Source organism: Phacochoerus africanus, chromosome 2 (assembly GCF_016906955.1).
Source record: "Phacochoerus africanus isolate WHEZ1 chromosome 2, ROS_Pafr_v1, whole genome shotgun sequence".
Classification (NCBI taxonomy): Eukaryota; Metazoa; Chordata; class Mammalia; order Artiodactyla; family Suidae; genus Phacochoerus; species Phacochoerus africanus.
Window position 1 is genome coordinate 189676041 of NC_062545.1, and position 15573 is coordinate 189691613.

At 40.0% G+C, this 15573-nt stretch overlaps 1 protein-coding gene and 1 long non-coding RNA gene across 5 annotated transcripts in view; one reads left to right on the forward strand and one right to left on the reverse strand.

Annotated features, from left to right (window-relative positions):
* LOC125119877 (uncharacterized) overlaps positions 1 to 3408 on the reverse strand; it is a 28230-nt gene extending 24822 nt beyond the window's left edge. For 3 of the 4 annotated variants that reach the window (XR_007133200.1, XR_007133202.1, XR_007133203.1), the window contains exons 1-3: positions 3233 to 3408; positions 2162 to 2216; positions 510 to 597 (exon numbers count right to left, since the gene is read on the reverse strand). This is a non-coding gene — a long non-coding RNA (uncharacterized LOC125119877). Of the gene's footprint in view, positions 1 to 509; positions 598 to 2161; positions 2217 to 3133 lie in introns of all 4 variants that reach the window. The other variant, XR_007133201.1, reaches the window with a different exon arrangement.
* A 433-nt stretch (positions 3409 to 3841) lies between these two features.
* Positions 3842 to 15573, forward strand: part of ARID4A (AT-rich interaction domain 4A) — a 65948-nt gene continuing 54216 nt past the window's right edge. Inside the window, 5 exon segments of the mRNA XM_047767444.1 lie at positions 3842 to 3978; positions 5072 to 5128; positions 7262 to 7372; positions 8917 to 8982; positions 10096 to 10186. Of these exon segments, the coding sequence (XP_047623400.1) occupies positions 5123 to 5128; positions 7262 to 7372; positions 8917 to 8982; positions 10096 to 10186 (274 nt within the window). The 5' untranslated portion in view covers positions 3842 to 3978; positions 5072 to 5122.

Consider the following 15573-nt stretch of genomic DNA (forward strand, 5'->3'; position numbering starts at 1 on the left):
AGCCATGATTTAAAACTTTAAAAAGTTCAATTAATCTAAACTGACCAAACCTTTTGAAGTAACTATATTAACTTCCACATGTTTAATTACGGTCTTCCCTTTACTGATAGTAAGCTCCTGGAGCACAGGTCCTTGCCAGGAAGGAATGCTACAAAGTAACCTAGATGACTTGAATCCAAATTCTAACATATGCTCTTGTTTGCATCATATATGAAAGAAACTCAGTGTCTATGAATGGTCATAAAATACGCACTGATATCTAGGGCACAAGACAATGTAGAAATAGCAAAGGGTGTTAATAACCAAATCATTTAACTTTTCAAAAAATTTAACAAATCATTAGGAAAGCAGCTACATTCAACAAAACAATCTGTTCTACTTTTCAACATACAGACATTTACAGAAATAACTTCACAGTGGAACAAATCCTATCATTTTTCAAAAGCAAACATATAATAGTAACATGGCCAATCTTGATTACTAATGAATAGTTAAGTAAAACTGCATACCAGAAATAGAATTTTCAACAGATAGCTGATCCAGGTCTTTTAAAATCTGGAACACTTTCCTTCATGTTTCCTCGAAATAAGGCTTACTCTAGAAGACAAAGACTTTTCTTACTTTTGAGTTTTTTACATAACCCACACACTCAGAACAGACTGTTTTGCTTCACTTCTTTTTTTTCTTTTTAGGGCTGCATTTGCAGCATATAGAAGTTCCCAAGCTAGGGGTCGAATCCAAGCTGCAGCTGCTGGCCTACACCACAGCAACAGCAATGGTGGATCTGAACCTTGTCTGTGACCTACACCATAGCTCATGGCAACACCAGATCCTTAGCCCACTAAGCAAGGCCAGGGACTGAACCAGCATCCTCATGGATGTCAGGTGTGTTTCCACTGCACCACAAGAACTCCTGTTTTGCTTCACCTCTGAACATTTTTCCTGATGAAATCTCTAGATGACAAGTATTTTACCTTGAGTTTAAAAAAACAAAACCATGAAAGTGTTTACAGTGATGTTGGGTGATTAAAAATCTAGAAGTAGGAACCACAAATGGGTAAAAAAAATTCAGAGATGTTCTAATTTTGAGATTTGTCTAAATATCATGTCAGGAAGCTAACTGCCTCATTTGAACCCTTGACCGAATAAATAAAACATTCTTCTTTTCAAAAACAGCTTTCTTCATAAAAACATTTACTAAAAATTTTAATATTGTACAATCACTATTCTACTAGTTTGGATTCACTCAAACACGTTACAAATCACAATTCTATTAAAATTAATTTTCTTTCATTTATTCCTAAGACAACGATCTTTTTTTTTTTTTAATTTCATGGCCGCACCCACAGCATATGGAACGGGGAGTTCGTGGTTAACGAATCCGACTAGGAACCATGAGGTTGCGGGTTCGGTCCCTGCCCTTGCTCAGTGGGTTAACGATCCGGCGTTGCCGTGAGCTGTGGTGTAGGTTGCAGACGAGGCTCGGATCCAGAGTTGCTGTGGCTCTGGCGTAGGCCAGCGGCTACAGCTCCGATTCAACCCCTAGCCTGGGGAACCTCCTTGTGCCACGGGAGCGGCCCAAAGAAATAGCAAAAAGACAAAAAAAAAAAAAAAGATAAACATACAGTATATACCTTTTGGTGGCAGCAATACAAGAAATTTTTTTTTTCTTCTTTTGGCTTTTTGGGAATTTCCAAATGCCCAGTGACATGTGTTATTTGGATCAGATAATAACAGTCTTAAGTTAGGTAGTGGAATTATAGGTGATTACCCCCAGGGGAAGTTGAGCAGTTTTATATGTTTCATAATTTCTTTACCAAAAAAAAAAAAAATCACTTCTAAACTCTTACTGAAATATCTTTTCTATATGCCAAAATTTTAAATATGGAGGAAAAAAATCATGAAAATGTTCATACTGTTTCTTGATAAAAATATGAAGCACTTAAAAAATCCAGAAATGGGAAAGGCATAATTGAGTAAACAGACTCATAAGTATGTCCTAATCTGGGGACTTCATTCTAAAGTATCACATCAGGAAGCTAGTTATACAGACTTATTTGAACCTTTGACCAAACAAACACTTTTCAACTACCATTTTTTCATTTTGCTATTTATGGTTCTACTTACTGGTCCACAGAAAAACTTTTTCAGGCAGGCTCACCTCAGTAATACTTTCGGGTATTTGTCACCGAGCTGTCCTGTTTTCTTCTGACCAACTGCCAAAAAAAAAAATCTCAATAAATTGTTAAATCATTCAATCATTTTCTAGTCTGGAGCCCCATGAGTAAGAAGCTTCAAATCAAGAATATTATGAAGATAATTTTATACAGCTATTTACATCAGTGTGACAAGGTCATTCGATAGAAATACTAACATGCATTTATTTTAACTAAAAAATTACTTTTCTAGTAATTCTAAGAAAAGGCACTATTGTGAATGAAAAATTGACTCAATTAAGATATTCTCTTAACGAGTAAATGTAGTCAATGTGGACTACCGTTGATTTTTACATATTTAATTATTTCATTCTTTAACTCAACTTGCTAATTAATACTTTATTTCCCCAATTTCAAATGTGATTTTGCTCTATTGAAAACAACACAAGATCATAACAAGCTCAACAGCTGCCTTGAACAAAGTCCTACCCGGGAGGACCTTTCCTCTAAGGAGTGATGATAAGGGTTAGGTCAGGAGTTTTCAGTCCCTGTATTTCCTCCCCCAAAGTAGCATAAGGCTCCAGAAGGGTGGCACAGCTGCACGTCTAAGGTAGCAGGGCTGCTGCCAAGAGAATTCCTCAGCGCCCCAAACCCAGTTTCCTTATTGCCTCATCGCGGGAGGAGCACGAGGAAACACCTCTCCCCAGGTAGGGAGGGTCTAAGAACCTTGCCTTCCCCGTCTTCCCGAAATAGGAGCCTATAACTGGTGACACTCGATCACAGAGTATGACAAGCTGCCGAAACCCACTTCCAAAGAAGGGAAGTACTGCTCCCAGAGAAGAGGAACCCAAAGGATCGGCCAGGAAAAAAAGACCAGCTCGTCTCCTCCGCCTCTTTCTCTTTGGCAGCGGGAGAGGAAGCCTCGCCCCCTCTCAACCCGCCTCCCGGCTCCCCTCCCCGCCGCAGGGAGAACATACCCGGCCATGGCTGCCGCGCGGCCCCCTCACTTCCGGTGCCGGTGCCTCCAGTGCTGCGCCATCCCCCAGCCCACCGGACAACCACAGCTTCGAACTGACCTTTCCGGCAGATCGCGACTCTTCCAGCGTTCACTAGGTTTTGTCCTGGAGAGAACGGTGGATGGGTGCCGCAGAAAAAACGAATCTACAGACTAAAGAATCCGCTCTCGTCTGGCCAGAAACATAAAAAGCGATAGCGCTGCAGCCACCGCTGCCCAGACAAAATGGCGCCGACAAGCTGGTTCGGCGCAGGCGTCTTGGAAAGACCTGCCCCGCCCCCGTGCAAGTCCTGGGCGCAGCGCCGGGTTCGGTTTCCATGGGACACCCCACCGCCAATCCTCGTGCCGAACTGCTCTTCCTGACCCCCCCCAATTGACCAATCAGTGCTCAGTCAAGCACATCCGGAGTCCTCTTTACCAATCATTTCTCAGGATTTACTAACTCAATACCTGATTCTCCAGTAACGTTAGTCTTCGGAGACAGCCAATCATAAGTGGAAGATGTCCTACCTGCTATTTTTCGCACCAATCCGGGAAGTTTCAGAGCTACATCCAATGAGGACGGCAGGTAGCGAGCTCCAATCCGAAACTCTTCGGCGTCATGAGCAGCCAATAGGAGTTCGTGTAGAAGCGAGACTGCTCAACAGCTTGTTATTTGGTGGATTGTGGCAGTAAATCGGGCGAGTAGGGAACCGGGCGCAGGAACTGCCGCGGCGGCCGAGAGTGGTGCTGCCCGGACGGGGGGCCCACGGGGGTCAGTGGGGCGGAGGACTCGGGAGCTGACAGCGCCCACTTCACCCTCAGTTGGTAGGTGGGGAGAAGGAAAGCGGGGGCGATACTGAATGGACGAAGCGGTACTAGCAGCTGGTGCTGCTGCCCGGGGTCCCGGTACAGTTGGAAGCTTTGGAGGTGGGGAGGGGGATGCTTGGCAAGCGGGGCGACAAGCGCAGGTGAAGGGGCAGTTCGTGGAGCAGCGGCAGCAACTGCAGGAACAGCCGCTGCAGCTGCCTCCCCGGCCGCTTCCCGGGGTTCCCGGGAAAATGGCTGTGGGGCTGGCCGCGCCGCTAAGTTTGCTTCCGCGCGGCGAGAAGCTGGCTGCTTAGGGGAGCCGGCCTCTAACTCCACGGCGCGTCCTCCCCCCCGGAGTCCGTGGCAGGACCCGAGGGGCTGGGGGCTGGTACCGCTCTGGGCTGTACAAAAAGTTGAGGCGGGCGCGGGGAGGAGGCGGCGGCTGCTGCCGTTCGGCTCCCCTCCCCTCCCACACCCTGTCCGGGCCACCTCCCCTCCTCCTCTCCGCCCCCCCCCAGCCCCCTCCCCCTCGCGGGTCTTCCCTTCCTCGCGCGCCTCTAAGCTGAAGGCCGCGGCCCCTGCCCCTTGGGGTGAAGAAGCGCTTCTCCTTCCTGACATGGTGCAGAGCGGAGGAAGGAGAGCAATGGCGCCGTGACACTCCGCTGCCGCCACCGCGGGCCCGGGGCGGGCCGAGGGGGCCGAGCTGCGGAGGCGGGGCGCGGGCCGAAGTCGGGGTATCCGGGGGCGGCCGGGAGGAGGCTCGGCGACCGCGCCTGCAGGGGACCTGGGGAAGCCCCAACGGCGCCCTGCCCTTCTCCGGAGCGAGCCGTCCTGGGGCTCTGAGTTGAGCGTTCCGGGTCAAAGTGGCGAGCGAGGCGGGGGCGCGGTGGGCCGCTGGCGAACTCTGAGGCGGAACCGCTGCCCTTTGGCGCCCGTGGGGTTCTCGCCGCCCCTCCGGCTCCTGCGTCCTGGCTGCCCTCGGAGGGGCTCTTTCGCCTTCCCTGGTGAGGGTTCTGCCCCTCCCCGCAGGCGTTTGTTTACTTTCTTTCCCCGAGTCGCTCCCCTCTGTTGACTGATTCTGTGCCCGTCTTTCCCCTCCCCTTGGTTCCAGCGGTAGAGAAGATAGCTCGTTGAGCTGGAACCCCACAGATCACCAGTAAAAATGAAGGTAAGTGGAGTCGACGCTGCTCGGAACCTCGTGCCCTGGACACTGCCTGTCGTGAGGCTAGAGCTGTGGAATGTCATTTTTCTTTTCCTTATTTTTTTCTACTCAAAATTGATTACTAAGCTGCGCTTTCTGAAAATGAAGACATGTTGAATTGGGTGAGAAATGATCATTGTGTCTAAATGCGGTCAGTTCGTCCCCTCTCCGAAGCAGTTAGCACTTTGGAAAGGCTGGTGCAGCCTTTCCATTGTTGTCCATTGGGCTAGTATTTTTAAACACTTCCTGTGTTGGCAGCAACCTTTGCAGAAGTAAAGCTTCTGTCCTGCTTTGGTTGTTTGGGGGATTTTCTGAAATTTGTTTTTTTCTTCCCCAGTGCCAATGCGATTTTCTAAGGATGGAACATGTGGATTGTGTCAGGGAGATAGCATTTCTTCTGGGGATAAGGTGAAATTCCGTGGCTAAAATATTTGAAAATGAACTAATACTAAGTATTATTATATATTATAATTATTATAATTACTAATACTTAATTTTAGTTCAGTCTTTATAGTATTTAAACATATTCAAACTAAAATAAAAGTCTTCAGAAGACAATTAATATTGGAACTAATATTGCAAACATCATATGTGATGTTTAAAGGTAAAGAAGTTATAGAATCCTGCAATTCTGTGGCCTTGAATGTTTCGGTCATCTACTTATTTGCCAAAAGTATTTCTCTTTAATTTGCCCTAGTTGTAAATGCACTAACTTTAAAAGATACTTTATTCCTTACTCATTAACTTTCAGTGTGTTAAGCTCTGAAACAGTATTTTCCCAAACTTTTTCTTGTGTTCTTTTCTCCTTGAAGGAGATGTATCTCCTTGACACATGTATCTTCTTTAATGTTAGTTGAGAAAACTTACTGGAAAATGAAAAATCATTTTCTACTTAAAAATATTTCTCTATAGACTTTCACCTTTGTACTTAGAAGTGTTGAATTGAGCTTGAGTACACGTAACTTTTAAAAAAAATGACAGATTGAGATAGCAATCATTTTGTTACTGTCAAGATTAAAATGAATGGTGGAGTGAAATTTCTCACACCTTTCAGTGTATCATTCTGATCATGACCATTTGCTAAAAATAGACATTTCTTTGTGAAGCTTTTTTTTTTTTTTAAATACCAAGATTAGTGTGATGAATCTTGTAGGTACAGCTACAAGTCTTGAGGCATCAGTTCATATCTTAACCCTTTAAAATGTAGCTTTTAGCCAGTGATTTTTCTAAATTATGCTCTGCTTATCAAAAGGGTTGTCTTCGTTTCCTAGCCATACATTTATTGTGTATCCAAAAAGATGCCTTTATGTAGCTATAATAACAAACACTTAATCATGATGTATTGTTAGTGTTAATTGGAATAACAGTATTTCTTTTCATTTGAAAACAAAATTTTCAGGAGTCCATTAACTGAATAACTTAAAGTTTTATGAGACACTTAATATGAATATAACTTTTCTGGATTTTTAAATTGTTTTGGATTTTTAATTTAAAATTTTTTGGATTTTTTTTTTTTTTTGGAGTTCTCGTCATGGCTCAGTAGTTAATGAATCCGACTAGGAACCATGAGGTTCCGGGTTCGATCCCTGACCTTGCTCAGTGGGTTAAGGATCTGGCATTGCCATGAGCTGTGGTGTAGGTTGCAGACGCAGCTCAGATCCCGCGTTGCTGTGGCTCTGGTGTAGGCAGGCAGAAACAGCTCCCATTAGACCCCTAGCCTGGGAACCTTCATATGCCGCTGGTGAGGTCCTAGAAAGGGCAAAAAGACAAAAAAATTTTTTTGGATTTTTAAGTTAAAATTTCTTAAATTCTATCTATTATAGAATTGTTGACTCATTTTGTACCTGGAGGGAAAAAAATTATATATTCCTACTGATACTTTCTAGTTACAATTTCAAATGTGTTATGTTATGAGGATATAGTTTATAAAGCAAAGGATTGCTAATAAAGTGTTTGCTTTAGGGTTTTTTTTTTCAAATTATCAATGACATTAATAAGCAAATAATGTTCTTATTACTTGAAGTACAGAACCTTTTGAAGAGACTTGGGGTTGGAATAAGGGAAAACAGTGACATTCACATTTTCTGTTCCTTTCTTCAGGCGGCGGATGAGCCTGCCTACCTGACAGTGGGGACTGAGGTCAGTGCCAAGTACCGAGGTGCCTTCTGTGAGGCAAAGATTAAGACTGTGAAAAGGCTGGTAAAAGTTAAGGTAATTTTCCTTTTTAATGCAACAGCTTTATTAACTCAGTTGAAGAGAGTTGGGAATGGGGAGACTGCAAATCAACATTTTATTTATTGAAGCACTGCGCTTAGTGAATCATTTCTATGTAAGAGCACTATTATATATAAAACTATAGGGAAAAAGCAATTAAGAATTTAGAAATAGAAGTTCCCATTGTGGCTTAGCCGGTTAGGGACATGATGTTGTCTCTGCGAGGATGTGGGTTTGATCCCTGTCCCAGCTCAGTGGGCTGGGCATCTGGTGTTGCTTTGGCATGGGCTTCACCTGCAGCTCTGATCCATCCCTGGCCTGGGAACTTCCATATACCACAGGTTCAGCCTTAAAAAAAAAAAAAAAAAAAAAGTGTTACTTTAGTGGCTCAGTGGTTAATGAGATGCAGCTTGGATCCCATGTTGCTGCAGCTGTGGTGTAGGCTGGCAGCTGTAGCTCTGATTGGACTCCTAGCCTGGGATCTCAATATGCTGTGGGTGTGGCCCTAAAAAGCAAAAAAAAAAAAAAAGAAAAAAAGAATTGAGAAATAAAGAACTCAAAATGAGAGGTATTCCAAACTGCCTCTGTTAAAATACTATCCATGGGAGTACGCATTCTGGTGCAGTGGAAATGAATCTGAGTAGGATCTATGAGGATGCTGGTTCTATTCCTGGCCTTGCTCAGTGGATTAAGGATCTGGCATTGCTGTGAGCTGTGGTGTAGGTAACAGATGCAGCTCGGATCCCAAGTTACTGTGGCTATGGTGTAGGCTGGCAGCTGCAGCTCCAATTTGACCACTAGTCTGGGAACCTCCATGTGCTGCAGGTGTGGCCCTAAAAAAAAAAAGCAAAATAAATAAAATAAAATAAATACAGCAATTGTTTGGGAAGAACTTATCATACATAAATTACCTAGAATTTGAAATCTCCTCTTATTTGGGTACTTATGCCCTTTCCAGCTCCCTTAACCCCACTCTCTTAATAGAGCAGGTTACCCTATATTTGTGGGCAGGTCTGTAGTAGAACAAAGCACTTATTTGTGACTGAATTGAATATTAGATTATTATTTAGTTTTACTTTATAAAGCACTAGAAGACTTCTGATTTTAATTTGTTAACCTTGCCTGTAGGTAGTAAAGTTCCATACTGGTTTGGGTTTTCTCTTTTTTTTTTTTCTGTTTTATTTTATTTTTTAAATACATTGCTGACAGTCTAAACCTTTATGACTAGTTGATAAAAAGCAGCAAAAGCAGTGTTAGGTTTTACACTAATCACTGCAGATTATAAATCTTCTATAGTTAAGTTGCTGTAATATGCACTGACACTTGCTAACTACTGGGGATGTAGTGATGAAGGAAGACTTTCCTTCAAGGAGCTCACAGTTAATGAAAGAGATGATTAGCAAAAATACTAGACAGTGTATACCATAGGTAATCCTAGGATGCTAAGAAAGCATAGACCAAAGACATTTTTGTTCCAGTGTTACTATTAATGTATTGTTCTAAAATTAACATGCAAATTATTGTGCAAAAATGTTTTTTAGGTACTCCTGAAACAAGATAATACTACACAGTTGGTGCAAGATGACCAAGTAAAGGGTCCTTTAAGAGTACGTATTTTGTTCAGTTTACAATCTGAAATGATGAATCATAAATTCATTCAGTGACTTATTGAATTTTACATTTGTAGATACACTTAAAATGTTATAATAAATGTTAATCCGAAAACAAAAATACAAATGAGATATTGTATAACTAATAGATATTAAGATATTGCAATAGTTGTATCCTTAGTTTAAGAATGTTAAACATGGAGTTCCTTGGTGGACTAGGGGGTTAAGGATTTGGTGTTGTCACTGCTGTGGCTTTGGTTCGATCCTTGGCCTGGGAACTTCTATATGCTGTGGGTGTGGCCTCCCCAAAGAGAATTTTAAACATCTTACAGAAGGGTAATTTAATGTATATGAATATGAGTTTTGGCTACCTTTTTTTTTGAATTTTTGGTTTGAATACCTCGTTTTGTCTTTCATATTGTTGCCATAGATGTTTAGCATGCTAAATAATATGTTGGTATTGTAAGTCTGAATCTTCTGTTGTTTTAACCTGCAAAATAAACTATGTTGATTGAATACCTACATTATGTTTTCTATCCATTTCTGGCCATTTGTTTATGTAATAAATCTTTGTTATGTCAGAGTACCACTTTGGTTAATATCTGATATACAAAGGTCTGGAAGCTGAAAGAAGGTCAACTGGTCCATCCCTCTCTCTCCAGGTGAACCTTTATCTGAAAGGTCCCTTAAATACAAATGCTGAATCTGATATTCAATATTTCTATGAAAGAAAATTGAAGCTATTTTTGCTATTGTAGTGGTTTTTTGGTTCTTATATTCAGTTTTCTTCGGCAATATAATGTAAAAAAACCCTCTGAAATAAGACTTTAAAGATGGGATTCTCATCCTGGTCCCTTTTCATATTCTCTCCCTGAGCCACAATTTTCAATGTGTAAAATAGGGATAATAATAACTACCTAACTTATGCCCAAATGTTTGGGGACTTGAATTGCATGATAAGTGTATGAGCACTATAAATGATAAAGATTTAACCCAATGTAAGGTAGAAGTATCATAAAGAGACTTTTTTTTTTTAACCCAGGTCATATAGTAGTAGGAGTGATTTGGTTTGTTTAAATTTGGTGATGAAATTTCACTTTTGTGTTTTAGGTTGGGGCTATTGTTGAAACAAGGACATCTGATGGATCCTTTCAGGAAGCTGTTATCAGCAAGTTGACAGATGCTAGTTGGTATACTGTGGGTAAGTAGTTAGGTAACTTAATATATAAGATTTAATTAGGGGTTTCATATATATCCTTCTGTTTTATAAATACATTGAATCATTATCTTGGCAGAGAAATATATGCTCTTATCTGTCAATTTATTTGATAGAGATGGCTAAAATTTCAGTGACACCCTGATAGTAAAAAAACAGTCATCTTTTGGGAGTTCCTGTCGTGGCTCTGTGGTAACAAACTGACTGGTATCTGTGAAGACTCAGGTTGGATCCCTGGCCTCACTCTGAGCTGTAGTGTGGGTTACAGACGTGACTCAGATCTAATGTTGCTGTGGCTGCGGTACAGGCCAGTAGCTCTAGCTCTGATTCGACCCCTAGCCTGGGAACTTCCATATGCCACAGGTGTAGCCCTAAAAAGACAAAAAAAAAGAAAAAAAACCCAAATAAACTCTCTATAGTAACTTGGACACTTACAGCTATTTTATCCAACAACGTACTTCTTTTTTAGGTTGTCTTGTTATTTCTCTTCAAGAAAGTTAAATTATAGGATTCTTTTTCTTCCGTTAGAAAAGTCAGTATCACTTAGTATTGTAAATAATCAGACTTTTTCCGACATTAGAATTAAAATTGCAGAGTTGCAGTCTGTATCATATTGCTGCCTGTTTTATATAAGAATAAGTAATATAGATGTTACCACAGAATTTACAGACTAAAACAATTCCGACCAGAGTAGATTCAAGCCTAGGTGATCATAGTTTAATTTTTGATTTTCAGGGTAGTTACAACTCTCTTAAGTAACATCTTTCAAGAAAGACATATGTGTGTGTGTGTATATATATATATATATATATATATATATATATATTAGTAATGTGAATGCATTCTTAATATTTCATGCATAAGCTTATACTGGCTTTCAAAAACTTTACTGAGGAGTTCCCGTCGTGGCGCAGTGGTTAACGAAGCCGACTAGGAACCATGAGGTTGCGGGTTCGGTCCCTGCCCTTGCTCAGTGGGTTAACGATCCGGCGTTGCCGTGAGCTGTGGTGTAGGTTGCAGATGAGGCTCGGATCCAGCGTTGCTGTGGCTCTGGCGTAGGCCGGTGGCTACAGCTCCGATTCGACCCCTAGCCTGGGAACCTCCATATGCCACGGGAGCGGCCCAAGAAATAGCAAAAAAAAAAAGACCAAAAAAAAAAACTTTAGTGAGTAGCAACAGTTGTCATAACACATGTAAAAGACAACCTAAATGTGGTACCTATATAGTTGCTCTGTTACATTGATGAGAATAGCAATGACTAACATTTCTAAATCTTTTCTCAGTACTTTCAGATTATACAGTTCTGTGGATAACATCCAATCTTTGTCTTTACACCAAATATCTATAACATTGTTTGGTTTTTACATTTATGTCTTGGTATAAGAGATGTAGTTATAGTGTTGTGGTTTCCCTGTAGGAGGAAAAGAAATGACCCTTTAGGTTTGATTTTTAGTTTACTTGATTTGTTGCTTTGGATAAAAATCATTCATCTCTAGTTGATGCTCAAAGCTGTGAAGAATGCACTTTGATTGAAAATTGTACTTCCTGTGTCTTACTCTGTGGCTTCTCTTAGTAGTAGTGGTTTGCTCTATGCCACTAATATTTTCTAACCATTTTGATTTTCCTTGGACCTCCTAAAAGTTAGTGTTGGTTCACAACGATGCTATTATTCTGAATGATACATTTCTAGGAGGCTTAGTTGTGGCTGTTGAAATGGTAAGAGATTTAAAAACTAAGCTTAATGTTAATAACTCTTAGAGATTAAGTAAATACAATTTTGCTATATTAAAGCAGTGGTAAAAATTACAGGAATTGATGTGTGTAGAATCATGGGAAATTATATGATGCATGTTCAGATACTAATATGCATCCTGTTTGGTGTTCAACATCAAGGTTACATTCACAATACTTGTGATGTTTTACAGACATAATGCTTATGCCTCTGCAGAAGAAATACTCAGGTATCTTGAATTTCTGCACCCTAGAATTATCCTTCAATTATGAATGGCAGTCTTTATCCCTTACATGAATGGCATTTTAGTATTTCTGAAAACTAGTTGCTACTGAGCATTCTCTCTGGTGACTTTCTATGATAGGTAGTTATAGGAGAAATTGTATAATTCTTGTTCTCAAAGAGTTTAGAATCTTAATTTCATGTATTAATTATTACTGTACATAAGAATCACTTGGTGCTTGTTTGAAAAATGAGGAACCCCAAATCTCTCCAAATTAGTAGGTCTGGGTTGGCAACCCAAGAATCTTTCTTTTTATAAGCACATTGGGTTAATCTAATGCAGATAATACACACTTAGAAAAACAGACCACACTTGTACAAACAGACTGATTTGGGAGAAAAATTCAAAATGTTTAGGATTTAAGAGGTTAAGAGGCACTACTCTTGACTTTTTTAAAAATTTAAATTTAAAATTTTAATTTTAATTTTTTTTTGGCACTACCCTCTTAAGTATACCCAGTATAGCTCTCTGCTATAAGAATGTTTAGGTATTAAAGGATGTAGACCACATACATATCAATCAGTATTAAAAGATGGCAAAATAAAATGTGTGATCTCTCACAGGTTGTGAACTTTCTGTATTTTTCATTAATTGTGCACCTACTACTTACTGGGTTTAATCGCTCTTCTCTGGAACTTTTTGGGGGGGGGCACACCTGTGGCGCATGGAGGTTCCCAGGCTTGAGGTCGAATTGGAGCTGTAGCTGCTGGTGCACACCACAGCCACAGCAACACCAGATCTGCGCCGTGTCTGTGCCCTACACCACAGCTCGTGGCAGTGCTAGGTCTTTAGCCCGCTGAGCAAGGCCAGGGATTGACCCCTTGTCCTCATGGATACCAGTCGAGTTTGTTAACCACTGAGTCACAACGGGAACTCCTGGAATTTTTGTTAATTTCTGATTCTTAGCAAAGTGTTACATAGGTAGAATCAGAACGTTACACTAGGTTGTATTAATGGTCTAAATTATTATTTTTTTAAAGAGAACCTGAGATTATGTCAGATTATTAAAAATGAAACAAACGGGGATACCACACTGCTAGTTTGGATCAAATAGGAGTTATAATTATTTATGATCGAAAGTTATATTAAGAAAGTGGTATTTTAATTCCTTATATAATATCTGTATTAATTTTTCCACGTATAGCTGAATAACCAACTTTGAAAGAGATTATGGATTTACTATAATTCAATTTTTAAAAGATCTAAGAACACCTTTCCCTCTCATAGTGCACAATAAATAGAATCAGTTCATGGATTTTTGTTTGTTTTTTGAGACTTGGAAGTGTTTCCTCTTCCTATCGTAAAATAGTGCTTCCTAGCATAGTTTATTCATTTGGTAGTTCTTATCTTTGCATTAAAGATAAGGAATCTGTAATGTATGGAAGTGTGTTCTTATCTGCCCAGTCATTCGGAATATAACAAGATTGAAATTAGAACTCATATCTTCACTTGTGGGTTGCCTTTAATTCCTGGCAAATACAATGTCAGTAATACATTCTAAAACTGTTCTTTTGCTCCTTTTTTTTTTAATTTTTAAAAATTTGATGGTTGCACCAGCAGCGTATAGAAGTCCCTGGGCCAGGGATTGAATCTGAGCCACAGTTGCAGCCTACCCCCCAGCTGTGGCAACATAGGATCCTTTAACCCACTGCACTGGGTCAAGGATTGAACCTGCACTTCAGCAGTGACCAGAGTCACTCACTGCATTCAGATTCTTAACCCACTATAGCACAATAGGATCTCCTTTTGCTTTTTTGGAACATAAAAATATATTCCAATTTGGAATTTGAGAAATAAGGAAAAAGTTGCTATTAATTTAAATAATTTATATTTAAGTGTACATAAATATACATCATATATCAAATTTAAAACTAGAATCTTTTCTGTCATTGCTATATTTTTGTGACAAATGCTTTTTAAGATTTGGGATTTTTTTCCCGTGCCTGTAACTATTGTTTTGCACATCAGTTGTTTCAGATCTCATGGAAGTTCTAAGTTAAAAGAGTAGAGGAGAAATCAGTAAATGTGCTGTTGTAGAATGTGCTGAAGGATTATAAGGCTTTTAACTTGATTAGAACCTCTTATAATGAGAATCAACCACAAAATGTTTTCAAAGCCAAGTGGTTATTCAATTGACTGAAAAATAATTCATTAAGGAAAAAAGTGCTAACAAATCTGTTCAGTCCTGTGATAGGCTTTAACCCATTGTTTAAATAGCCTTTTGTAAGACTTCACATTCCCATATTTTGTTAATGTAATTATACATTGGAATGTTAATTTCTTAAGTTTCCGGATTCCTGAAGTTTTTGATTTTGGTTGCTAAGAGATTTCTGTAGTTATCACAGATGATTTTATGAGTAACAAAACTATTGGTCTTACCTAGGGTATCCGTATATTTTTAGTTTAAAAATTTTTACTCTATTATGTGATAGATTTTGTTAATCATAGCTTTCATAAAACAGATGTAACAATAATACTTATTTTTGCCAAGTCAGAATTCCTAACTTCTGCAGTTCCCATTGTGGCTCAGAGGTAACGAACCCAACTAGTATCCATGAGGACACAGGTTCAATCCCTTGGCCCCTCTCAGTGGATTAAGGATCTGGCATTGCTGTGAGCTGCGGTGTAGGTCACAGATGCGGCTTGGCTCCTTCACTGCTCTGGCTGTGGTGTAGGCTGTTAGCTACAGCTCTGATTTGACCTCTAGCCTGGGACTTTCCATGTGCTATGTGTGTGGCCCTAAAAAGCCAAAAAAAAAAAAAAAAGAAAAGAAAAGAAAAAAGAATTTCTAACTTTCTCCACAGTGTTCATTTTATGCTTCTGCTTCATACCTATTTATTACTCATTTTGGTCCCTCTTAACTACGTATTGTAGCTCGTAGATGGACCTTCTGATTGTCAATTTCTTTATCTATAAAAGGAAGATAGTGTGATTTTTACCTTGTAGAGGCTGCTGTATGGATTAAGACATAGTAAAAGCTTAATAAGTAGTAGCCAATTGTATCTTTGGATAGATAAAGTTAATTTAATTACTGTTGTTATTATCTTACTATTCTCCAGCATCTAACAGTGCCATGATAACAGATCTTTTTTTTTTTTTGCCCATGCCTGTGGCATGTGGAAATTCCTGGGCCACAGCAGCGACCCAGGCCACAGCAGTGAAAACACCAGATCCTTAACCCGCTGAACCACCAGGGAACTCTTAGATCTTTTGTATCTAGTGGTTAGATTAAATCCCTTTTGCTGTTGTTTCTTTGAATTCTAACAACAGCTAGAATTAGGCTTTGTATATTTGTGTTAGCATTATTTTGTCTAGTATGATTAATGTTATGGAGAGAGTCTTAGCTTTTTCATTATC